General features: G+C 38.1%; 1 protein-coding gene across 23 annotated transcripts; it reads right to left on the bottom strand.

The window, feature by feature from the left end:
* Positions 1 to 634: 634 nt before the first annotated feature.
* On the bottom strand, positions 635 to 24,457 carry znf740a (zinc finger protein 740a). Of its 23 annotated transcripts, none has more exons than XM_020645167.3 (21): positions 24,305 to 24,457; positions 21,511 to 21,673; positions 21,130 to 21,312; positions 20,485 to 20,631; positions 19,658 to 19,778; positions 19,333 to 19,416; positions 17,235 to 17,318; positions 14,290 to 14,373; positions 13,792 to 13,875; positions 13,352 to 13,435; positions 12,955 to 13,038; positions 12,231 to 12,314; positions 10,540 to 10,623; positions 10,105 to 10,188; positions 9,656 to 9,739; positions 9,129 to 9,212; positions 7,536 to 7,619; positions 7,019 to 7,102; positions 5,614 to 5,697; positions 5,084 to 5,202; positions 635 to 3,832 (listed from the first exon to the last, which is right to left on the bottom strand). In XM_020645167.3, the coding sequence occupies exons 2-21, from the start codon at positions 21,553 to 21,555 to the stop codon at positions 3,659 to 3,661; spliced, it is 1,965 nt and encodes a 654-aa protein (XP_020500823.1). In that variant the 5' UTR covers positions 21,556 to 21,673; positions 24,305 to 24,457; the 3' UTR covers positions 635 to 3,658. The 23 variants fall into 23 exon arrangements, with proteins under 23 accessions (XP_020500823.1, XP_020500822.1, XP_020500825.1 ...); XM_020645166.2 differs by having other exon boundaries at positions 24,288 to 24,435; XM_020645169.2 differs by having other exon boundaries at positions 20,515 to 20,631; positions 24,288 to 24,435.
* Positions 24,458 to 25,851: the final 1,394 nt, after the last annotated feature.

Here is a 25,851-nt window from a genome sequence, read left to right as displayed (position 1 = left end):
ACTGTTATTGTGCTAAATGTTGCCAAGTGCTTTGCTCATGGTGGATTAATGTTAAGTCCGGTTTAGACATGCTGTTTCTGTAAAGTATCTTGAGTTTGCATTTTGTATGAATTTGCCCTATACTGTACAAATAAAAATTGATTGATTGGTTAACTGAGACAACACATTAAGACAACAGATATAACAATGCAGTCAGATGATGCATCCAGAGCTTCTGCCCTTTATTTGCATTCATGCTAAGATTGAGAGCAAATAAGTCCACATACATATTGGGTTAAAATACATTTTGAAAAGAGGCATATGTTGTTTTTTTACAGAGCATTCTTTTAGTCACTTTTTGCCTTTGTTTAAGAGGACAGTGGATAGAGTAAGAATGTGAGGTGAGAGAGTTGGGAATGACTTGCAGCAGGCCACCTCAAGGCCATTGGTTCCCAACCTGGAGCCCAGGGGGTGCTCCAAAGATCTCAGGACGGGTACAAGGCTTTGTCTGCTCTGAGGTTGACAAAATTAAGTTTGCATATACCAAATTTTTATGTTTAACATAGGAGTTAAACGTTAGACAGAAAAAGACATCATCCGCATCTCGTGATTTCAATGAAACACCAAAATAAAATAAACAGTCAGCAAACAGACATTCTTTTCCAATTTTTTTTTTTATTTCAGCATTATAGTAAGAAGCCTCTCCTCTGATTTTCATATACTTGAAACTAATTGGATCACAAGGGTACATATTAGTAAGCCCATTTTACAATAATCATTGTAACATTATTTAGAAAGTTATTCTTATGCACTCATTTTCCTACACAAAATAATTATCAAGATCCTATCTTAACTGAGGACCATAACTCTGCATGCAAGACTTACAAAGAAAACTAATCTGTGATAGCTACTGTTATGCTGTTGTTCATCTAATACCATTATCAATATAATTTACTACAATTACCAGGGACTTCGTATAAGAAAGAAACATTTTCTTGTGGTAATATTGCCTCTAATGTCAAAATTAGCAAACATTGTGGCCTCTCAACTGTACTGATACAAATTGTTCTGTTTGCCGTCTGTGTGAAGTTGAGGAGAAATAGGCTTTGTCTAAAACCTAAAAATCTACTAGTACAGTCTGAAGGGAAAAAAAAAATCTGTCTTTTTTTGTCTGTTTTTTCCCTTCCACTCCAGTGTTTACAATTTCATCAGATTAAAAAAATGGTCCTTGGAACAAACCTTAAAAATGGGATGAGCTAATTCTCAGACAAAGCAATCCTTGTCTCTGTCAGAAAAACAAAAAGATTAAACCTCAATCTTAGAAAAAAATGATCTGAGACTCAAAGATACTATTGCATTTTAAACAATGAGATTGATAATACCATAAACAATAAATGACTAAATGGATTAACAAGCGACGTAATCTATATACTGTATTGCCCTTTAGCTTTTTCAATATGTACTTGAGCCTTCAGTATCCCTTCCACTGATTAGGAATAATGTTCCTAGAGCAAATAAACACATTTCTCAAACTTGACCCTTTTCCTGCCACTGGGTTTGACTTGATCTTAAATTCAGGTAAAACCGACGACATCTCTGTACACACTTATATCGTAACATAACTTTGCCTTGATATCAGTAGACCATCTAAAGAAATCTTCCCAATAATACTTTAGGTATAACATCACATAACTCAGTACTAAGCTGTATTTTTGCACCCAACACAAAAAAGGACCACTTAGAGACAGGATAATGCGACCTGGAATTCCACTTCCACATTTTGTCTACAGCTTAAAATAAAAAAGGGATGGTTTCAGATATCCTTTTCCTTCTGCAGCACAGAAGAACAGCTGTAAAATCTTGATATATACATGTGTTCAATCTAGCAGACATCCTCCGACCCAGCACTGATAGAACACCAACATACCACCAAGAATCGAGTTTGAGAAATTTCCCCAACAGGCAGTGAAGTGGCCCTGATCAACCGTCTCTGACTGTCAAAAGACCTTCACACAGAACAACCAAAGGTCATCATAGGTAAAGAAATCATTTGTTACGATATCATTTAGTACTACATGATTATTTGTGTGTCCGCAATTACTTAAGGCTAAACCCAATGACATGACAGACATCCATCGTTACACACCAACCACACAATATTTGGAGAAAAAAGGCAATTGTTAGTGTGTAGTACAGTCAAGAAAGTATTGATTCTGCTCAGGCTACCATCAGCCAAAGCACTGCAGTAGGAAACAGTTTAGCACGACTGAGGGGCTCCCTTTGGGACTAACTGTGTTACAATGTAAATCAGTAACAATGACCAAAATATTAATTTTCATCAAAACACAACCTCCCACAACAGTCGGACATGTTGGACTGTTTAGGCGCCAATGAAGCTGTCAACATTCTGTAACCATGACAACTTTCAGACAGAAAAAAAAAAACATACAATGATGATGAAAGGTTGTCTCATCTTAGTAAATACATCTGATCCACAATAACAAACAGCTGAGAAAAAGGCAAAGAAAACAGAAACACACTAAGGCCACAAGATTTTGTATACCCCCGCTAACCTCTCACAGAATGTGAGTCTGTACAAACGACATAATGGGACATCAAGTGGGATATCTGCACCGCTGACCAGGACGTAATGACAGAGCACTGATCTGCCTAGGAGATTGCGAGTGTGAACCATATTTACACACACGGCTGAACGCACGTCAGCCCGACTCTCAGTCAGTGTGGGAGGATGACCTGCTAAGGCTGCCTTCCTGTACCCTCCCGAGTCCTCAGAACGTCTCACACGACACAGAAGGTGAGACACAGGTGATCACCTGAGACTCAACACTTTGTCTGCCATGGAAACACTCTCATTCAGGTTGTCCTTAATCATGCTTTTTTTTTTTGGAAGTCCTGGTTTATAGTAAGATCTTTTTTTTAACAAACACTCAAAAGTTACTCAGATTTCTTTTTGATTTCACTGAAACAGAGGCAACAAACTGTATTGAAAGCATTTCTAGTTTTCTGTGTAGGTCGATTTTGTGCATAAAAGACACCACTAATCAAAAATAAACATTTCTGATTATTTAAGAATATAGTCAATGACCGTCTCCTGTGTTGAAAAGCTCAGTGATATCTTCAGATTCAACCGGGATCTGGTCAAAACAAGAGGTCAATGAGTGATTTCTTTGCTCTATAAAAGGAAATTCCTGCTTTAAAGTAACAATCCTTTAAACTCAAAATGGGCCACACAAGATAACATTAGAAACAAGCTTGACTACGTCTTCTTACCACTTCATCCCATTTTGTTGCCAACACATCAGGATAAACAATACCCACTGCCCCGCCGAGTACCAAATGGAGATATATTTGAACAACAATAAAAACCTTTTTTTTTTTTCTTTTTTGCAAAAATCAAATAGATCAAGTACAAAACAGGACCACTGTTCCATCACAGAAAAGTCTCATCTTTAAAAAAAAAACGGGAGAAAAATAAACACAGTAAAAAGTCAACAAAACAAGAAGACAAATGTCCCTCAGTCATAAGTAATCCGGAGAGCGGAGCTGCAAGATCCCCCTGTGCTAGAGTGTTATGTCACTCTGTCCAGAGCTGAGAAGAAGAAACCCTGTTGCTTGTTCCGACTCTGGCGGTGTTGTGGCTGTAGAAGAAGGTGGAATGTCAGACCGCCAGCCGGCCCGGAGGGGGATGCAGGGGACTCCAGGTTGGGGGTGCGGGAGGGGGTTCTTGGGGGTATGGGCGTGGGTCGCAGCATGGCTGGTTCTCTACTTTGGCAACGCCGCGACCCTGGCACAGCCTCCGATGCCGCAACAGCCGGTCTGTCCGTGAAAAGTTCTTCAAAACACAAAGTGGACATGATTCAATGAATAACTGAATTCAATGTTTTTAATTAAGATATTCAAAGGACATTTATCATGCTCATGCAGGTCTAGAATTCAACTATGGGACTCTACTAGAGTTTCAAATGACCCCAAAAAGAAAGATTATTTGTAGTTCTGGATATCGAACATAGAAACATCTCAAATCAAAGAGTACAAAACGGATCCACACTAATAAATATTAAAGAATGTGTTACATTAGCCAGATGCCTCTGTTAAAGTAAATATATTTCAATAAACACCTCTTAATAGTTGTATTTTGGAAATGCCAAACATCAGGGAAAAAAAACATGTAACTGTTTAATAAAAATTACAGGTCACTGGATGAATTCCAGTTTGATGAGTACAAGTGCCAAATGAATTCTTTGTGTATCTCTGCATAGTGTTAAATCTCCTGAATATATCCAGGGACTTCTCATTTTACTAGACAGCAACATAGTAGGTGGTTAGGGGTTTAGAACCAGGTAACTTCTTGCTGTGAGGAAACAGCACTAACCAAAGCATCACTGTGCAGCCCCACCTACAAATACATTTACTTTATCATTTGAAGCTTTGGTCATCTGACAAGCATTTGATGATTATATTCATGACAAAAAATATAGAAAAGCATAAAAGGTTCTCTTAATACTTAGAGAGGACATACTCATTTTCCACCTTTTCAAACAGTCCCTTGTGGTCTAAATGAAACATCTGTGCTGTTCTTTGGTCAAAATATAAAATGAAACAAGCACCAGAGGATGTTTGTGACCCTGTATAAACCAGCTCTCTCAGAATGCTCCGTTTTTGTGTGTGTGTCTCTTTAAATGCAATGAGCCCCCCCTGAGTTTTCCCCGTAGACATCACTCCTTCGCTAGCGAGAATAAAAATGGCAGACCTGCGCAAAAGTTTTGTTCTAGGCTGGGGGTGTAACCCATGGTTTGGAGATACCAGGGGAGGGGAGGGGAGGGGATTTTTTTTTTTTACCAGAGCAAATTTGTCAAAAGCAGAGCAAATTTGAAACGGAGCACTTTTCTCTATGTTAAGACTTATGCAGACCACAAACAAAGGACTGGGTGGGTTTATTTCTCATTTTGTGGGTCGGTAGGCAATAAGGTTACCCAAACATATGTTCAAAAACACAGTCAAAGTGGATTTTTCACAATATGTCCCCTTTAATACTTAAAGTATTTAATCATGGTCATTTTCATTTGCTGACATCGGTACATACCTGCTGGCAACGTTCACACTGGTAAGGCTTCTCCCCACTATGGACACGCTTGTGTCTCTCAAGGTGGTAGCGTTGGATAAACCTCATATCACACATGTCACAAGCAAATGGCTTCTCTCCTAAAAGAGCACACAGATACAGAGTCAATGCATCAATTTTAGCGTCTCATACAAACACATTGTGGCAATTTATAGTTATAATCTTTATTTGCAGACTGTATTTCCAACACTGACAAATAGTTGGAAACAAACCTTCCCTAGCATGTATTGCTACAGTGTTCTGTTATCTGAAGATGATATTCTTAAAGGCCTCGTCATCAACTCATTATGTGCCGATCAGAGTGGAATTTCTTGTTTTGTGGCCCAGATCTATGCAGCATGTTGGCCCAAAAAAAATCTGGGACGATTATTTTGAGGCTGGTTCAACATCCCATCAAATGACTTGACAATCTAAGCTCGAGTTTGTTGTTACCCCAAAGCACCAGAGCCTCTCTCGGCGATAAGGGTATGCAGTAATAAAGGATCGCGTACCCGTATGAGTGAGGCTGTGTCTCTCCAGGTGGTTACGCTGAATAAACCTCATGTCACACATGGAACAAGCATACGGCTTCACCCCTACACACACAGAGCAATATATTAGCCCTGCCGCCGACAGGTACAAGAAATACAACTTTCAAGCTCAATCTAACACTGAGTTAACAGCTCATCATTTCTGAATGTATGAATGTAAAGTGCATTGTGCTTTTTGAGAAAACATGTTGAAATGTTGTCATGCAACCATCATTTAAACTATGAATATAGTTAAGATATTAACACATCTAGGAGCTAAGTAATGACTGACATTATAAGGAAAAAACCCAGGTCTGTTAAATGTGCAGTATGTGAATTACAGTTTTTGTCTCAATACATATAATTTATATCCTCACTGTACAAAGCAAAAACAAGACTATTTCAGCATCCTCTCTATAAATTATGCTTATATTTACGTCAAAAAAGAAATAAGCAATAACCTTTTTACACAAGCAAAAACGCAACCAACCTAATTTTTCATTGGACTTTCTCTGGATTTTTTTCAGATCTTTCCCTGGATCAGTTTGATCTGCACATAATGAAGCTACTTCATACTCTATTCTGCTTGCTTGTTTATACTTACACTTAGCATTGATTTAAAGGGGAAAACTGAAAGCCTTTAAAGATTAAAATCTGTAATGCCACTTTAAATGACAAATGGTTTAATGCAATCAAATGCCATTACAGATGCATTATAGGGGTATTTAAAGTGTAATTGTGATTTTCTTGGGGAAGTTCTGTGTCCTTTAGATTGACTGATATGTAAACGAGGTAAAAAAAAAAAAAAAAAAAAGTGTTGTTGATGCTGTTAGATATTTGACTTTTTTTGCACTCTAGCATTATTTATACAAAGTATAATCTCAAACTGCTGGTTAAAAAAAAAAAGAGAACACCAAAAATCCAAACTTAAGGCCTGCACGCTCACAAAATAAATAAATGTAACTCATGTAACAGATGTTTTGAGAAAGTGTAATGCACAAATGTTATGTATTGGTTTTTGACTTGTGATATCTAACACTTCACACAACCTGTCAACTATTCTGGAGAGAGAGAGAGAGAGAGAGAGAGAGAGAGAGAGAGAGAGAGAGAGAGAGAGAGAGAGAGAGAGAGAGAGAGAGAGAGAGAGAGAGAGAGAGAGAGAGAGAGACTTTAACAGATATCCTCAACTAGTTTCCTATAACAGTGATGTTGAACTTTAATATAAAAACTGTAGTGTAAAGCTAACAGTAACTCACTTAAACACCTACGAAAGCATACATTACACTCATTAGGGCAAACACACAAAAGAATCACTAATACTAGCTCAACAAAAAAAGTATATTGTGCTCTATTTAATGTGAGAGGGGCAGGTGCACGGACCCATTACCCGTATGAGTGAGGCTGTGTCTCGCCAGGTGGTAACGCTGAACAAACCTCATGTCACACATGGTGCAAGCAAAAGGTTTCACACCTAAACGCAGAGCATCCATACATTATTTCAGGACTATCAAGATCTGCGTCACAATCCATCAATCAGTTATGAACTACCTATCTACTATGTACTGTAAATATCTCTTTAGAATTGATGGGTTGTTAACCATTTCTCACTTTCTAAGAGTTTTTCAAAGTCCAATTAGCAAAATAAAAAACTGTCAATCAAATTTCAGATCCACCACTAAACACATCACATGAGCTGATGATGTCACAGTCCTGTACTCATTGACATGTGAAGACTTTAATGTGACATTTTTTACACACATAGTACACTCTAGCCTTGAACAAGAAATTATGTACTAAACTGTTACATTCAGAGAAGTTACGATAACTGCCTTTTACAGCAGACCCTGTCATCATGTAAGTACAGTCTGATCTCAGTGACGTGGGTACGGTGGGCGGACGCATACCCATATGAGTGAGGCTGTGTCTCGCCAGGTGGTAGCGCTGAAAAAACCTCTTGTCACACATGGTGCAAGCATAAGGTTTCACACCTAAATGCAAAGTAGCAATATTGTGTTACTTTACCTTGACTTTTCAAATCAAAACCTAAGCTATTGGTTATTAACCACACATAGGCCAATTCATGCAGAAACCAGAAGATGTGTAAAATGTTTCCTGTATGTAACGCTAACTTTTAAAAGTAGACAAATCTACACAACAGGCAGTTTTAGCATGAAAACCAATCAGAATCATTTATTAAAGCCATTAATATTCAGTTATTACTTTCAGTAAAGGAGTAATGCAGCCAATGCCCTAATGTTTGCGTGCCTCATGTTAAAAGCTGTTTGTCCTTAAGAAGGAGTTTCTTAAGTTCATGGCTTTATGTGAATGTTTAAAAGTATATCTCAATGTACGGTAATTCACATTTATTAAAAATCATTCTACCACTAGCAGTGTTTCCCACAGATGACAATGTGCACATGTTGGTGGAGGAGGAGGAAACAGAGGGTGTTTATATTACCATGATTACATGGTAATATAAACAATAACATGTTTTAATTACAGTAGATTATTTATATAGGGTTAGATTACATATTAATTGTGCCTTGTTCTCCCATTTATTCTCGTGCTTGTTCACAAATGACATAAATCTGCTCACCATACTTTCTTTCAGTTCCATTAGACACATGCACGCATGCCTGTCCTCTATTAAAACACAGTGGCTTGTCCCGCTGTGCCTCCTACCATTTCTCTGTACCTTTATTTGTCTGATCTTTCTCATTGGGCTACTCATCAGCAGTACATTTTATAAAGATGCCCAGATAACACTGCTTCACTGGTTATTTTGTTAACGCAACACGGTAGCCGAGACTATTTAATGAAGTTACGTATCAAAACAATCTATAACTAAGAGTGCAGTATGACATAAGCAGACAACATCCCACAATTAAAACAGTGGAATGACATGTTTTCAGTTTTCATATGAGATGTCGCACCTCAATCAAAGCATTACTAGGAGGGGCATAGGAGAAGATGTCTCCCTCTCTCTCTCTCTCTCTGATCATCCACAGTGCATGTGTCAGGTGCTCAGGGTTATCAGAAGCAAGACTGAGAAGGAGAGTTTTTCAATACTTCATTGAACGCAGATGGCAATCTTATTGGGATACTCAATGCTAATGTTTGGCCATAAATATACCTAGGCGGCCTGTCCAGGTATCGTCTATATGTGGGAAACACTGCATTAGTGTTAAAATTATTTTTAAAAGGTTTACAAAATTATATAATTTTTTGAAAAGCCAGTTTAAAGAACTGAACTAAAGAAAAATGACATTTTCTATTAACCAACTATAATGATTGATTGTTAGTGCCTGAATGTGCTAAGAGTCGAGGTTATAGGACTTTAACACAAATGGCTCAACTGTTTTATACACTACTTCTGATTTGCTATGCCTGAAAATAAAGCATCTCTTTTTAACAGTCTGTGTTTCTAATATAACAAAAAAAAGGCTATAAAATAATGAAGTTCACAATATGAGAAGGGCAGGTGCACTGACCCATACCCGTATGAGTGAGGCTGTGTCTCGCCAGGTGGTAACGCTGAACAAACCTCATGTCACACATGGTGCAAGCAAAAGGTTTCACACCTAAACGCAGAACATTGAGGTATTATTTTCAGTCTTTGTATTTGTTTGTGTTCACAACCCATCATCCTGATCAAATAGAAATCAATTGTCCATATTGATGGGTTGTTCACCACTGTTTGTAATCATTCAGATTTTTCTGTTGAAACAAATGACTATTTGTCCTCAATTATTGTTTATAACCAAAGTCCCCCCAAAAAATTGTGCAAACCAATTCTCAAATCCACAACTTAAACACCACACATGAGCTGATGATGTTGCAGTCCTGTTTGGCTTCACATATAAATAATTACAGACATAATGAAGAGTAGGCTTGATGAAGAACGCTTTAAACTGACTAGTTCAAGAGAAAAGTGAAAAATCCCAAAGGGGGGTGGGCTCTGTAAAAGCATTATGTTAAGTACAGTCTGATCATGGTGGAAGAGGTACGGTGGGCGGGAGCCTACCCATATGAGTGAGGCTGTGTCTCGCCAGGTGGTAGCGCTGAAAAAACCTCTTGTCACACATGGTGCAAGCATAAGGTTTCACACCTAAATGCAAAGTAGCAATATTTTAATACTTTGCCTCGATTTCCATTTTTCTCATTTAGAAATTATTATCTACCTTATTGATTATCAACCACACAAATGCTAATTCATGCAAAAACACAACAAACCTTTTTTCCACCAAATAATTATTCATAATTCCTTGAAGATGTTTATGTATTAATGTGATAACCAACAACCAAAAAAACAAGATGATGATTTCCACTATCCTGTTCAACTGATGTAGATTATTGTAAGTAGCCTTGGAAATATGGTTTAATACTCCCAAGTGACAAGTGAACTAAGAAAACTGTAATATGCACACTGATTTCTAACACTGAATGTCATGGGCACGGTGCACGGACCCATACCCGTATGAGTGAGGCTGTGTCTCGCCAGGTGGTAACGCTGAAAAAACTTCATGTCACACATGGTGCAAGCATAAGGTTTCACACCTAAACGCAGAGCAGCAAGACAATTATTTTTGTGTCTCTGCAACCAAGAAAAAAAAAAACAGATAAATCTGTTCAAAAATATCATGGGTCCTAATCTGGGCTAAATTGATAACTGTGGTTAATAACCAATGTCATACCTCTAAATTGAAGTGGACAATATGAATGAGATACTTGTTTCAAATACCAAATTCGAGATGGGATCTTAAAATCCATTTACACAACACATGAGATGATGATGTTATCCATTTGTATTACACTTCAATGATATGTGTATAAATACAGACTAAATTAAGCAGACAGATGATGCAACATCCTAATCATGTGACTGGGTTAAGATTGGCAGACGCATACCCATATGAGTGAGGCTGTGTCTCGCCAGGTGGTAGCGCTGAAAAAACCTCTTGTCACACATGGTGCAAGCGTACGGCTTCACCCCTATACAGACAAAGTACCAACTTTAGCACAAAAAGACTCAACTGCCAAAAATGATCGATGTTAAACTTTACTAATTTCTTAGTAAAGTTTGGTCGCACTAGTCAGCGCTCTGATTCAACTGGAAATTCCAGGAATGTTTCCAAGATATCTGCTTTTCCAATTTGAAAAGTCATCTGATTCACATCTGATTCCAATGGAGACGTAACTGCTAAAGTTCTAATGCTGAACATTAAATAGGGACATTTTTAGGGATAATGAAAATGTCTCGAGGAGAAGGCAAAATGACCTAGTCATCAAACCTGCAATTATCTGAGGCCAAAGTCCCAGTTAGCATGTTCCTGCTATCACTATAGAAAGATTTTCTGGGCCCGATAGCGGTTTGTGTTTTCATGATTTCGACTTAGACTATATTGATTTCTGGGATAAGTTGGTGATCTGACGACTTGAATTTTTGTAACGCTGATCAAAGGGGTCAGACTATTTTAGGCAGTTGGTTGACATTATGGTTGTACATTTGTTTGCAGAGCATCTTTTGAGATTTTACTTCAATATACGTATTACAGTACAGAAAATATTCTAAAAATCATCACATAGAATCTAGCTTGTGAGTGAAGCAAAAATAAATCATTAACCTTGTTTTAAAGTTTATAACGTTTTTGTAAAAGCAGCAGACATTATAATGACTATCCTCACACAGAATCTGTTTTCCAATATGAAAGCCATTGAGATGAAAATATCCATTACAGCATGTAACATGATATTTCCTCACCATAACTTTGAATGTGAAATGACCCAAATATAACATTGTGTGAAGTCAGCTCTTAACGACTGTTTTCTCGTTTTCATGGAGGAAAAAAAAACAAAAACACTACGTCAATTTGAGCCTAAACTAAATAACTACAACTAAATCATCAATCCTATGGACATTTACCACCTTCAGCAGATTACATAACCAACAGACCAACTTTCTAACAGAAGCTATAGCTCATCTGGTAACATCTTCTTTTGTTGCACAAACATTGAATTGATCAGCTCTGTGTTTACACAAACCTGCAGCTACTTCTCTCTAAATGTCTCAACCCAGAATCTCTATTCTACCATTTGACATATCTAGTTGAGAATCTGTTTAGACACAGTCTGATCTTTTATTACACAGCTCTGATGTGTTTTATAATGTGATATATCCAAACCGGGAAAGAGACGTTTTTATGTTAACCTATATACAAGGTCTTTAAGTAAAGTATGCTAATTAAATGGTGTTAATTTCTTTGAAAAAGTTTATAAGTAATACAAAATGTAGTTTTTCTGTAATACATATTTTTACCATGATGATGATAATAATGTGCTGACCCACATTTGAATTTGCCAGGGTATGATTTCTATTAATACCTGAGTTGTCATTTCAAATACAAAGTATGGGCGGAGCGTTGTTATGCAAGCAACTATGACGGTCCCTACAGAAGCTACAAAAACATTAGCACTTTTAACAAGGGACAGAAAGCAATCTGAACTCAGGTTTGCAGCAGCCGTATAAGCATGAATGTAAAGCGCATGCATGATTATAGTCAGTGATAGAGAGGTGGAAAGGTTAAAAAAATGAAACATACCTGTATGAGTAAGACTGTGTCTCTCCAGTTGGTAACGCTGTATGAACCTCATGTCACACATGGTACAAGCATATGGCTTCACTCCTAAACAGAGCACAACAATGTTAGACGCATTTCAACACGCAGATGAAGTTCAGTTCATCAAGATTTAAATGTTTACCATTGTTGCATGCATTAGCTCTGTCAGACATCAATTAAGACACATTACACAAAAAGAGTCTAAACTAGCAGATGTCAAGAGTCCTGGTGCATCACACACAGATATCTTCAGGGATTACACATTGCAGTTCAGAATATTTTGCTAACACTGTGGTTATACAGCCAACCAATTGTTGATGTTGGTGAAAAGCTGATATTTATTTCCTATTTTAGCCAGTGGAAACATTATTTTCTGTGCCTTAGAAAACATCAAGACAGTAGCCCATTGTGCTCATATAGGACTATTGAGGCCTGCATTTGAACTCTTTTTATTGTACTGTGCCTACAGAGCATTTTATATAGTACCCAACAATACACATGCAAAAGTACCATTACAATGTAAATCACAAAAAAGGTAACTGACAGTGAGAGTCACTTTTTCAGTGGACAGTTTTCCAACAAAGCCTACAAATTTATATTTAAACATTTTAGAAGGGGAATTGACAATAATAAGAAAAGGAAAAATGTGTAGGGTGTCCATATGAAAGGTGTCGTGGGGAAAGGGGAACAGTTAATTCAAGCATACCAGTATGAGTGAGGCTGTGTCTTGCCAAATGGTAACGCTGGAAGAACCTCATGTCACACATGGAGCAAGCGTATGGCTTCACCCCTAAATGCATACAGTATCAAACTTTAGAAAAGTGTTCTCATCAGCTATGTACACAAATATGTCATTTTACAAACAGAAGTAGTGTTCAATTTTATAATTAACTAGTCAATATTCAAACAAGACAGAAAATGTTTAACTGTAACCCTAAAAATAGGTAACAAATACATTGAGTACACCAGAAAAGAAAACAAGAAGAGGGGCTGAGTAGCAGAAGTTGTATATTTATGTATATTTTATATCAAAGTACTCTAAAAGTAGTGAGCATGTTCAACGCCTGATGCTGTCAGGTGAGAGGGATAAGTAAAAGTTATACCCGTATGAGTGAGAGTGTGTCTTGCCAGGTGGTAGCGTTGGAAAAATCTCATGTCACACATGGAGCAAGCATATGGCTTCACCCCTGCACACAGAGCAGAATACTTTGTAAAAACGACACAATGAACTGAACAGGACTCACTTAAATTATGTATCCAGACATGCCAAAAGCAGGGACATGACATAACACTTTATACATTTGCTTACATTTTTTGATCTTTTAACATGTTTGATAAAGGGACCTAAATAAAAACAACTTCTGGTTGAACTAAGTACAGTTTTTTAATGCTGGAAGTGATAGGAACCATCTAAAATATCTTATGATCAAAGTTAAGGTTTTATTTACAGGCACTGCATTGAGGTAAAAATAAAGGGGCATATTATTGTAAGTAAAACAGGGTATTTGGGCTCTTGTGGAGTAAATAAAGGGGGAACCTGTACCCGTGTGAGTGAGGCTGTGTCTTGCCAAGTGGTAGCGTTGGAAAAACCTCATGTCACACATGGAGCAAGCGTATGGCTTCACCCCTGCACAAATAAAAAGTCTTTAAATATAAACTTGAAACAGGACAAAAATTAACACAGTACTGCAATTCTTTATGTTATCTAATCATCCTGGGACACAAAGTATTGTTTGTATAGTACATGGTTTAGCATGAGACGAAAAGTAAAAATTCAAGCACCTCAAATGACATACCTCTAAGCAAAGAGCAAAAGTTGTGTACATTTAAGTGCCCCACTATGTACGTGCTCACGAGATATGGTTTTTACTTTTAAATATTACTAACCTAATACATGTCTGAATACCTCTCAACTCTGAATAAGAGTATTTCAATGTTTTAGTCACTGTAGACATCAATCAATTATAGTTAACACTTATATTAGTTCAAAAGTTAAGACACTTCTTAAAACCCTAATGAGCTCAGGTAATCAGACGCCTACCAGTATGAGTGAGGCTGTGTCTTGCCAGATGGTAACGTTGGAAGAACCTCATGTCACACATGGAGCAAGCGTACGGCTTCACCCCTACATACACAAAGTTTCAACAGGTTAGCTAAGATGTTCCTTAAGCATCAAAGGAAAGCAGGGTTCACAGACAGTTATTCACTGGGACCTGGCAAACATTACACATTCCACTCAAGCTTCATGTCAAAACGGGGATTTGTTCTACTTTAACTAAAGTGTCTTTTGTCATGTAGAGAATTAATTTACAAATGATCAAGAGCTTCTTGAAACAAAAGCAGCAACAACATAGAAGCCAAGCATGTATGAAACAATACATAAATGTAAGCAGCAATAGAAAAATATCTACAACGGTGATCACACTGGCCAGCTGAAGCTGAAACGTTTGCAACTTCTCAAACCCCTTAGCTATTACAGTTCTGGACAACATGTTGTAGCATTTTGAAAATCATATGTGATGTAACTTACTGCAAGTCGATCTTGATGTGTCATCAACTTAGTGCATGTCAGTGTATGTTGCTTTGTAGTGTTAGAGGTGTTTCCTGTTCCCTAGCACTCCACAATGAAGATCTGCCTCAACTATCTAGAAGCTACCAGTCTGATCTCCGCCATACACTTTACAGCAGGAACTTCTTCACAAGCGACCGTGCAACAGTATAATGGAGAAAATTCATTTTGAAAAGCCAGACAATTATAGCTTAGACACTGACTTGGCAGCCATAAATAGTTTTGAAAAATGTACGTGTGGACATCAAAGGACTATTCCATTTTATACCATGGCCTACAACAACTTCTACAGGGCTGAACCCGGCAGGAGGGCCGTATGTCAAACTGTTTACCACTGTAAACGACAGAACTTTTAATAATGAATCTAAAAGCAGATTTTAGCCTTCAATTAAAGCGACTGACTAACAAGCACATTTTCTAGGAGTGTATTTGTAAGGCAACATGTTTTTTCCTTATTACATAGTGACCAATCTGCCCATCGCTTACAGATCATCGATAACACTATGTCACTTTAATCAAAAGTAGCTATGTTTACATGTTCAAAATCTTATTTTTTAATTCTAAATAAAGTGATCCCAACGTGTGTTGCATGCCTCAATCATTTAATCAGAGTATTCAAACGAGAATTTTGACACGCGCATAGATGTCCTATCGGTCTCGTTTAGCTGTTACTTCCTGTTAACAGGACTGACAGGACAAAAAACTGTGCGCTGACTTGTGAGAACTTGATCTCTGCTCTTTGGAACGTCAGATACATTTTCTGTCACTAGGTGTGTGTCCATCATTCTCCGGAGTGAGATCCGTTTCAAGAAAAACTCAAGCCCTGTAGTGTTTATTTCCCGTTATTATTTCTTGTCTAGTTCTGGATAAGTACTCCTGAGTCACTGAGCAAGTTGACTCCACCTGTGCTGTAAATAAACACGGCTGTCACTGCACGTATCCAGATGTTGCCCCTCCACTCTCCCCCTTCCTGTGCGATAAGAGATTTAAGTCTCTTATCTCACGTCTGTGACTTTAGATGTCTGTTTTTTTATTTGACCCTTTTCTTAACTTTCTTTCTTCCTAATTAAGCTGCAAGCTCAGCAGTTAACAACTGCCCTGCAAACGATAAACAGGGGGAGAGTGCTGGTCTGCAGGAGGAGCTGTTGTTCAACATGCACCATTGAAGAGATGGGCAGACATGGGCAGTAAGAATAGTTTTGCCCCAACCAGTAAGACACAATCGAAGTGTGTACAACGATCAACGACTGGCATAAACCACCCCTCTCGTTCAGATGGAAATTTCTCTCCGATGAGCCGTATCCGATCACTCTTTTCAGATTGTCATGTTTACATGAAGCATTTTTATTCGGATCAAGCTTTTATTACGATCATTTGTGTCCATGTAAACATAGCTAGTGATCGCACCTCCTTTAATACAACACTAGTTTAAAAAAATGACAGATTTCCACATGATAAATACCAGTGGAAAAAATACAAAATAGATTCATATAAAGCCAGTTGTTTTTGAGCGGCAATGATAGAAAAGAGATCAAATACTTTGAGTGGTCCACAGGAGCTTTGTGACTGTAACTTAAGCAATATTCACTCCTGAAAACTTTATGACATTTTTAGGTCGAGCTGCATGTGTGAACACCAACAGATGAATTTTTCACTTCTACTTCACTCTGAATTTTTCCTGTCTGCCCCCTAGTAAAATGTTCTATGTGAAGTTGTGGTGAGCTGATGTGTGAATGCAGCAGTTACTATTCAGGAAATTAACTACCAGCGTGAGGGGATGAAGACTTATATCCTGCGACCACAGATTGTGTAGTGCATGACTGGTGGGATCTCTGTGCATGTAATGCCTGCTTCTTTATACTTTTGTTCCCTGTATGATTTTCTCTGACATGTTCACAGCATCAAAAAAGAGAAAACTACTCGTGGCATTAATAATAAAGCATAAAAAACTGTCCCCCCAACTTCCACCTGACAGGATAGTCACCGGCTGTGGAGGTGCATGTATTCAGAATCAGGTCAGAGAGATTGAGTCAGGGGCAGCTTACCTGAAAATTTCTAGAGATTTTCAGAAGTGCATATGCGAAAACAGCGACACATTGTCTATTTTCTTATGATGTGTCATATTGTACAACTGCAAAAATATATTGATATATATAAGATCAGTGCTTTTATTGCTATGTATGAACTCCAACAGTCAAAACCCTCGATGAATCAGTGTTGTGTTTCTGTTCACTCTGAACTCATCCTACAGTGGCACCTTGGCATCCTTTAATGAAATGATAAATATAATACTAAAGGATTATTTAAACATTCTGTTTTTTCAAGCTTTGATTGCATAAGACAAATTCCTGTCAATGAGACTACTTGATCATTTATGGTTTCTTTACTTGAACTGGGTACGGTAAAAGGACGCATACCCGTATGAGTGAGTCTGTGTCTCTCCAAGTGGTAACGCTGGAAAAACCTCATGTCACACATGGAACAAGCGTACGGCTTCACTCCTACACACACAGAGCACACAATTATTAGCTATTCAGGTCTGTCAAAATAAAATGTGGATAACAACAACAACAAAATATAGATCTAGTGTTGCCACAGTAGCAACAGCTTATAATTGATGTAGAAATTGGATTGATTCATAATTGATATCCAAATTTGTATGTATGAACCATGCTTACAGGGCTTATTAGACTTGGTCATCATTAGTTTGGTGTTTTTCTTTCGGTGAATACTGACTTGGAAATGTATTCCGGTGGAAGTTAACTTACCCACAGCATACTTCTTAAAACAATGAAAAACAAAGAGATATATGTAAAAAGTTTAAACACAAATGTTTTTAAATGTAGTCCTCCATTTTCTGTTTGTATGCTGTATAATCAATTAAAAGCATAGTCCTTTGATGTCCATGCAATTACTTTCTACTTATTTAGTAATAATTATATACAAACAATATTTTTAACAAGAAACAAATCATGCATGTCTTTTGCTGCCTGTGCATGGAGGCTTCCTCATTCTTACACTGGGGTCCAGAAGCCTGAGTCCACTTTCAAAAAGTCTTGTACACAGAACTGATTACAGTCATCTTAAGCGAAATATTTTTATGTTTATACTTATAGTTTACCGCAATTGATTGCATTTTTAATTGCCAGTACATGTTCAAAGTTCCATTTTGTTGCACTCTAATGCTATGTTTTTATTTTGCATTGTACTGCCTTGAGCTAACAGTTTTTTACATCTCCTTTGGATACAAAGTCAAACCTATCTTTAGGTTGAAAGGATATAAGGAACTTAAGGTAGACCAAAAGCTTTAACCATAAAAAAGGAACTTGTTCTGGATCGAGAAGTAAAGGAAAACAGCTGAAGAGGACTGAAAAAAGTGATATGTTTGATGTCAAAAGGAGGACATTACTACATTCACTGTGCCCACAGGGAGATGCTGCTGTCTGTCTACACCAGTGAGTAGCATATGAATTTTAATTTGCTATACATAGCAAAATGGTATTTATTATTATTATTACGTTATATTTTATCTTGTAATTGTTTAAGTAAGCCATTATAAATGATACAATTGGTGTTGCTGTATAGCTGAGAAGTTCCCCTGCATTTATCCACTTCTAAACTGAGGTTGTACAAGAGCTACACACTGCTGAGAGTTGCTCAAGTCAAACAATCCAAAACACAACAGCTTTGGTCAAACACTTTATGTCTTCAGATTGGGTCTGCTTCACCTGTGCCCATTACTGAATGTGTTAATGCAATGCCCAATTGTGCAATGTGACGTGTTGATTTGCATGAGACTTAGAAACATGCAGTGACTGCTCGACTGCGGGACACAGGAGTATTTGGTTTAGGAGAAAATTATACTTTTGAGTGACCGCACCCTGTAAAGACCAGTATATCAAGCTGACATCCTTGCAGGAAACAACAGCATTTGCATCAACTTGACACATTCAAATAAGAACATCTTATTTGACTTGTTTAACAAGTCAAAACAATCAGCCCCAAACTGAGACTGTACCAAACAAGATCCAAGGAAAAATGAAAGTCAGGAATGAGCTGGTTTAACAGATAAATCAAAGTAGGAACTTGCGATAACAATTCATCCCAGTCACATGAGGTACTTTTTCTGTCAATAAGCACCAGGCTCTAAAGCCAACAATTCTACAACTGATGCCAGTTAAATGTAAGCGTTCATTTAGGCCAATAATGGATGTCCAAAGCAGAACATATCTATATTTGATCTTTAAAGTTTAAACAACACTTTTCAATAGTGGACTCAGGACCATTGGACCGCACTGTATTATATAATCCTCCATTAGAATTTCCTGGTGTTGGGGATCAATATGCATGAGACAAATACTGTGCTTTATTTTGGGGGGTGGTGAACAGATTTAGGGGTTGGCTTTGTTGGAAATTACTGTCCACAGACAAAAATGAACCCTCAGATTGATCCAAGTGGCAGACTACAGATGTAGTCCCGTTTATGTAATATGGGTACGGTTAAAGGACGCATACCCGTGTGAATGAGGCTGTGTCTCTCCAGGTGGTAACGCTGAATAAACCTCATGTCACATACGGCACAAGCATACGGCTTCTCCCCTAAACCGAAGAGCACCAGTTTTAGTTCAAGTCCCCACAGATACCACCAATTAGCTGTGAGGCAAAAGCTATTACCAAACATAGTTTTTAAGCAGGCCATAGTAAAACCTTACAATTGCTGCATACTCCTAAGATTCAGTCCAACTCAAGCGTTCTGTGCCTCTATCAACACGATTCATATAATCAAGCATAACAAGGTGGCTTAAATGTGAACGTCAGTTGTTCTAAGCGTGACCCATACCTGTATGAATGAGGATATGTCTCTTCAGGTGGTATCCACTCCTAAATGCTCCATAACAGTGATCACAAATAAAGTTTTTCTGCACTTTGGATGATGGGCCATTTTCATCTCCTCCAGTGCCCTAATGAGAATGATAGAAAAGTATGGTTCAACATTTGTGTCAAATATCACACTAAGGGTGCAAAAATGATACAAACTGAGCTACACAGAAACAATGTGTCAAACATACCCACCCACAACCGCTGATGAAACGCTAGAACTCAGGTGAAATTTCAGTAAATGTAAGCCATAATGTATCAATCACACACTGAATACTTAGCGCCTATAATCCTAATCCTTTGCATATCTTTGATATTTTTTTTCCTCTTCTTAAACCCAAATGATCTTTCATGTGAACACACAATAAAGGTTTTCTTTTTTTGGGGCTTTTTTGTTTACATCAGCGTATTTAACATCTGAAGTGAGAAACACTGCACAATCTCTTTTGATGGCCTAATGCCCTCATGTTACTGCTCCCCCCCCCCCCCCCCCGTTATGCACACAACCGCAGTTATTGTGCTCGGCTTCACTCTGCTCCCCTCCCCCCTCTTTCCTCTTCAGAGATCCTCCACCCCCTCCACATCTTCCCTGAACTCCTCCCCCCACCCCCACACAAACAAAAAGTGCACACATGAAGGCTCCAAGTCAGGCGCACTTGAATAAAGTGTTTTTACAAAAACGTGTTAGCAGCTCGCAACACTTTTTGTTGTGATGAGAGAAAAAAAAAGGGGGGAAAATTAACATGCATAGCAGAGACCAATCCCTTTTTAGCGACCACAGCCACTGACCTTCCCTCCCCTTCCCTCTTGTTCTCTCACTTTACAGGGCGTTACTGATTTCCTGTTCTTTTTTTTCTGCTGCATGTCCTCATTGGCTCTCATCTCCTTCTCGTCCAGCAGGCGGGGAGCTTGGTATTCACCTTCCTTCCGGATAAGCTTCAGAGACAGAAAAAGTCAATTATTTCCTGATATAAGAAATGTATCTATCCATCAATTTAAAAATTATCTGGAAATGACTTGAATGATCTTCTTTCATTTGTATTTTTGACACTTGATATAAAGTGTTTAATATTGTTGATAAACAAATTTTGGGCCTGTATTTAATGGAAACCAACATGATCTGAAGCGATATATATATATATATTTTTTTTATTCATCGGATTATGCAGGGATAACATCCACGTTTTGTTCTCTCTGGAACAAATGTGTTTTTTAATACATAGGAAAATGGTGACAGATGGAGGTCTGGGGATAATGGCATATGTGGAGTTTCTTAAACTGTTACTTTCAGTTACAGATAACCTGTTCTTTATCGTATTCATTTTTGAGATGACATCAACTTGCATTTTGGGCTAGAGATGTTCAAAAATAATAAAGACAACTGTGTTGGTCATTCAATAGGTTAAAGCATCATGACTTGCAAAGGGTCCTCACCAGGGGCGGACAGCTCATTCCAGATGGGAGGATCATGTGACTCTGGGGAGCACGATCAGGTCCATCTCTCTGCGGTGGTCCATGGCCAAGTGGAGCCATCATTTTTTTGGGTGGAGCAGCCATGGAGCTGGCCTGCATCAAAGCCATGCTGGAGAGGACAGCTTCGCAGCCAAGCAGCCCCGCCTGTGTAGAAAGAGAATAGAGTACAACAATTTACTCACTATGTCAAAGATATAGAAAACGCTTACAATGTTAAATTATCTGCAACTTTAGTTGACAAGTTGGCATTCGCCAAACTAGCCTTCAACGACAACATCCTGAGTGACACAAGACTGCAAGTAAATTTTTTTATAACCACTTTGGTGGTCTTAAAAAACAAACCCATTTCATATGGTCGCGGACTGAGCTGCTGGGCAGATGTGACATTGCTGTGGTGTATGTGAGCGCAGGGACAGGGGTTGGGACAAGGTCATCCAGAGATCCGTCAGTCAGGATGGTCGGGCTGGTGGGAAGCCACACCCACCTCACTCATCTAGCATTAAAACTGAGGAAGGGGAGGACGTGGATGAAACAGACAAACATTAAAATTACCACAGCATCCCTTGCTGCCGTTATAGGTAAATAGTCAATCGTTTCCACTTAAGATTGTCTATTTTCTTTCAAAACAACATTTACATATCTAAAAACATGACACACAAAGATATGACTGTATAATAGTTCTGCATAAGCTACAATTGAGAATCCAGTACTTAAGCAGCTAAATAAATTGAACAACACAAAAAAACAGCCAATAAACATAAATAAAGGTATAACGAATAGCCTGTCTATGCTACGCTTGTTACTTTTGGACACCAGGGTTTAACTTGAAGTATTTTTTAACATATACATTTTATTTCTCTTTGTTATTGAATGTTTCAGAAATCAGGTAATTATTTTTTTTAGTTCACACAGTAACAATGCGAGACTTTTGATCGGCATAACTTCAAAAGCTACAGCTCCTAATTGGAATCAGAGGTACTTATGTCTTGAATCAGAAACCAGTTTGGATTTAGAACCAGTACTGTATAACTAATACAAAGAGTAACAGATAACCATTTTCCTACGAGCCCTACAAATTTAGCAAATACTGTATTGACCAATGGTTTCAGTATCAGTAAACTGCATGCTGGCAATCCAGCCATTCGAGCACACCTGCATGTTCTGGGTGCACATTAAACTTTATCTAAAGCCGTTTTCACATTATGCACTCCGGATAATGTCTAGATAATTACAGGAAGTATGCTCCGGAGATTCTCCCGACCTAGTCGTTCACATATGCTCCTCACAGCGGGGGACTATCCCTGATAGAGGGGAGGGGGGGAGGAGGATTTCCTGAGGTAAGACGTGACGTAAATAAACAACGCAAAAGTAGAGTCCGCTACACGACGTTAAAATTAGAATATTTTCCTTTATATCAATGCTATGTGTAATCCAATGGAATGACAACATCCACAAAAGAGAGGAGAACAACATACTGACGAACAGAAAACATAATGCAGCCGTGTAATGACGTGCACGGAGATCGTAGTGGTCGCTTGCAGACACTTTAGGCAGTCACTATATAAACGTCACTCTCTTTCTATTGGCTCGAGTTGAAATCTCCGGAGTCTATGCTGCCGCGTTCAGACATCAGCTCACTCGGATTTTCTGCGGATAAAATATTAGGGGTCTGGCTGGAGAAACTCCGGGTAGCCAAGTCTCCGGAGTTTTTCAGGAGATTTCTGTATGTGTGAAAAGGGTTTAACTGTATTTTAAATATACAGCTTTCAATGTTGTCTCAACTGATATTTATGCTACTGTTGTATGATTATGTGGAAATGTGAAGACAAAAAGAGACTATGAAAAACTTAGAAAGAGAAAATTATCTTGAGAGACAAATCTGTACAGCACTGCCAGGTGAACTACATTAACTATGGTGGATAAGAAAAATAGTATTTTTTGGTAAATATATAATTTGTATTTGTCATCGTATGAAATCTACCTACTATTTTGACTGTGGAATTGATTTGAATCCAATGCCTTGTAAAAGATAAAGTATGAAAACGTAAATAAAGTGATGGAAGAGTTTTTTTTTTTAATCTACTTTAATTCTGCTCAGTTTATGTTCAAGAAAGAAAAAAAGCTTCACTCCTGGTAACCAAAATCTGATAGTAATTCAGTTAAAGCCTAACTAGAGTAAAAATGTAAAAGGTATTACAGAAGGGAAGGTACACAATGGACAATAAAATACATGAAAGTTTTCACAATATAAAATATGCTGGTCTGCATTCAAAGGTTTCCTGTGACAACAACTACGTTTTGAATTAGTCGTGAGCATTTGATTTAAGTGTTACATAGAGGCCAGGAATTTACTCACAGAAACACTGTCTCCTCTTGTAATTGCTCTATCGGGTTTTTAACGTAGTCCATATTCAAAGGTTTGCTCCAAAAAGGCAGAGATATATTTAAACACTTGCAGGCTAATGCTGCTAGGAAAATAGACAGTTAGCGCGAAGCTAAAAAATGCTAATGCTTACTAAAACCTACATTTCTAGTTGGTTGCTATTCATTTGATGTCGCTGTTTTAGCTGCAAGCAAGGCGAACTCCTAAACTTTTAATTGATGTTGCTCTAAAAAAAAAAAGATAACATATTCCAGCAGTGACTGAAGTGGCCTTCGCACTACCACCCAACCAAACGAGAGTTGAACAAGCAGGCTAACATCAGCTAACATCAGCTAACCAGCAGCTAGCTGCTAGCTGGCGCCCTCGCCCACTACCATGTTAGAAATCGAGATAATGTTTTTGCCCACCAGGTCGTAGATTTGATACAATAATTTTTTCACAAGAGTATCTTCTTTGCACAGCTGACCTCCCGTTATTGTATTGTTAATATAATCAAACGCTTGAGATTGAACGACAGACCTCCGTGATGGCCGTCGTTTCAGTGCCTCCCCCTCCCGATGATTAAGCTAACGTTTGTTAGCTGGTTAGCGGTGGCTAACACTGACGCTGAAATATTAGGTAAAATCCATCAGCTACCATTTCTGAGCATGCATGTTTGCAAAGTAAACAGCAGACCACTGAATGCATTGCGTGAATTCACCGAGAATCAAAGGAAATTGAAAGGATATTTATGTACCTTTCAGCCTCACTCACCCGACGTTTTCCAGAGCGTCTAGTTTACAAACACAGGAAACGCCACAGGATGTAACCCACTCCCCCACACTGCACACACTCCCCACGCCAAGAGACAAGGCTCATCTTCTTCCAGCGAAGCCTCTTAGTTGGCGAGAAATGGGTTTAGAAATAGCTTTTAGAATAATACTAAGATTAAAAAAAAAAAAAAAAACATGTTTATAACGTGATGTAAGCTGACTGGACTCAGTGGACTCAAACAGCGACGTGCAGACATGTACTGGATCAGTCCGCTACTCCCCGGACCCGAAGCATCAAACTAATTATAATCAATAATACCTAATACACAATCTGCTTTTGTGCCGTCGTCTAATCTGTAAACTTAAAATAATATCAACGTGGCCCCTCAGGTCAATTTTTACATATCAAGTATTTGGAAACATGAAGAAAACATGATAAAATCAGCCATGAAATAATGAAAACCAGAAATATGTCCATAATAATAACTGATCACTTTTTTTTATCCAGGAAAGTCCCATTGAGATTAAAAACCTCTTTTATAAGGGAGTCCTGGCCAAGAGGCAGCAAAAATTACACAGTCACACTCACAACATACAGACAGCACTTAAAATTATAAAACACAGTTACAAGTAAAGGAGGTCGACTCAAGTGCTCTCAGCCTGGATTTAAAAGCATTCAAAGAAACTGGTTCAGTTATTTTCCAATCTTTTTGCAGCATGTTCCATGTAGAAGGAGCAGAGTAGACGAAAGTCTGTTGAGTTAAATTTGAGACATAATCGTCTGTAATCGTTTTTGTATTCTACAATTTGGCCCTCTGGCAGTGAGAATCAAATGAATGTGGCCCTTGCTGTGACCAAAGTTGCCCATCCCTGATATAGAGGATTATAAGAAAGCCCCCCCCCCCCATCCCAACTGTTCATAGCGTCATCATAAATTGTGTCAACTTGATTTATTTTATTGAGTTTTCTGTTTTCTGTTTTCTGCATGACGTTTTTGCTTTAGGCCATATCTTATCCTTTTCAGGCCCCTGACTTGACGACTGAAAAGTCACTTGACTTGATATCTTATCCTGAAACAAATCATTAATTACATCAATATTCTCTTCGATAAAAGCAATCAATTAGATTTTATCCATCTTGTTTTAAGTATTTTGATATATTAGTTTCGTTTTTTTAATCAGCTTTTAATTATTCAGTGTGCTTTTCATCATATAGGCTACAGGCCTACCGACCCTTTATTTTACCAGGCAAGACTTGCTCAAGATCAAATGACCTCTTTTTCGAGCAAGGCCTGGCCAAAATGGCAGCAGCAAAAAAGAAATATAAGACAAACCCAAAAAGAAAGCACAGACATGAGAAAAAGAGACAAATACAGTCCAGAAGGAGAAGAAGAAGGAGGAGGAGGAGGAGGAGGAGGAGGAGGAGGAAGAGAAGGAGGACGAGATCATGTTAAACAAAAACAAAACACAACACCACAATACACACTAAAATAACAATTACGTGATGATAAAATACTATGCAGTGAAACATTTACACACTCCAAAATTA

Source organism: Labrus bergylta, chromosome 5, assembly GCF_963930695.1.
Source record: "Labrus bergylta chromosome 5, fLabBer1.1, whole genome shotgun sequence".
NCBI lineage: Eukaryota > Metazoa > Chordata > Actinopteri > Labriformes > Labridae > Labrus > Labrus bergylta.
The sequence above is the reverse complement of the archived record's forward strand: the minus strand, read 5'-3'. Positions and strand labels throughout refer to the sequence as shown.

Excerpts from the sequence above, each read along its gene's own strand:
- znf740a (XM_020645167.3), bottom strand. The coding sequence starts at position 21,555 with ATGTCACATCTGCCCAGCAGCTCAGTCCGCGACCATATGAAATGG. Across the intron at positions 10,624-12,230 it reads ACACAGTCTTACTCATACAG|GGGTGAAGCCGTACGCTTGC; the intron begins GTATGTTTCATT and ends TTGTCTGTATAG. Across the intron at positions 5,203-5,613 it reads ACACAGCCTCACTCATACGG|GAGAGAAGCCATTTGCTTGT; the intron begins GTACGCGATCCT and ends GTGCTCTTTTAG.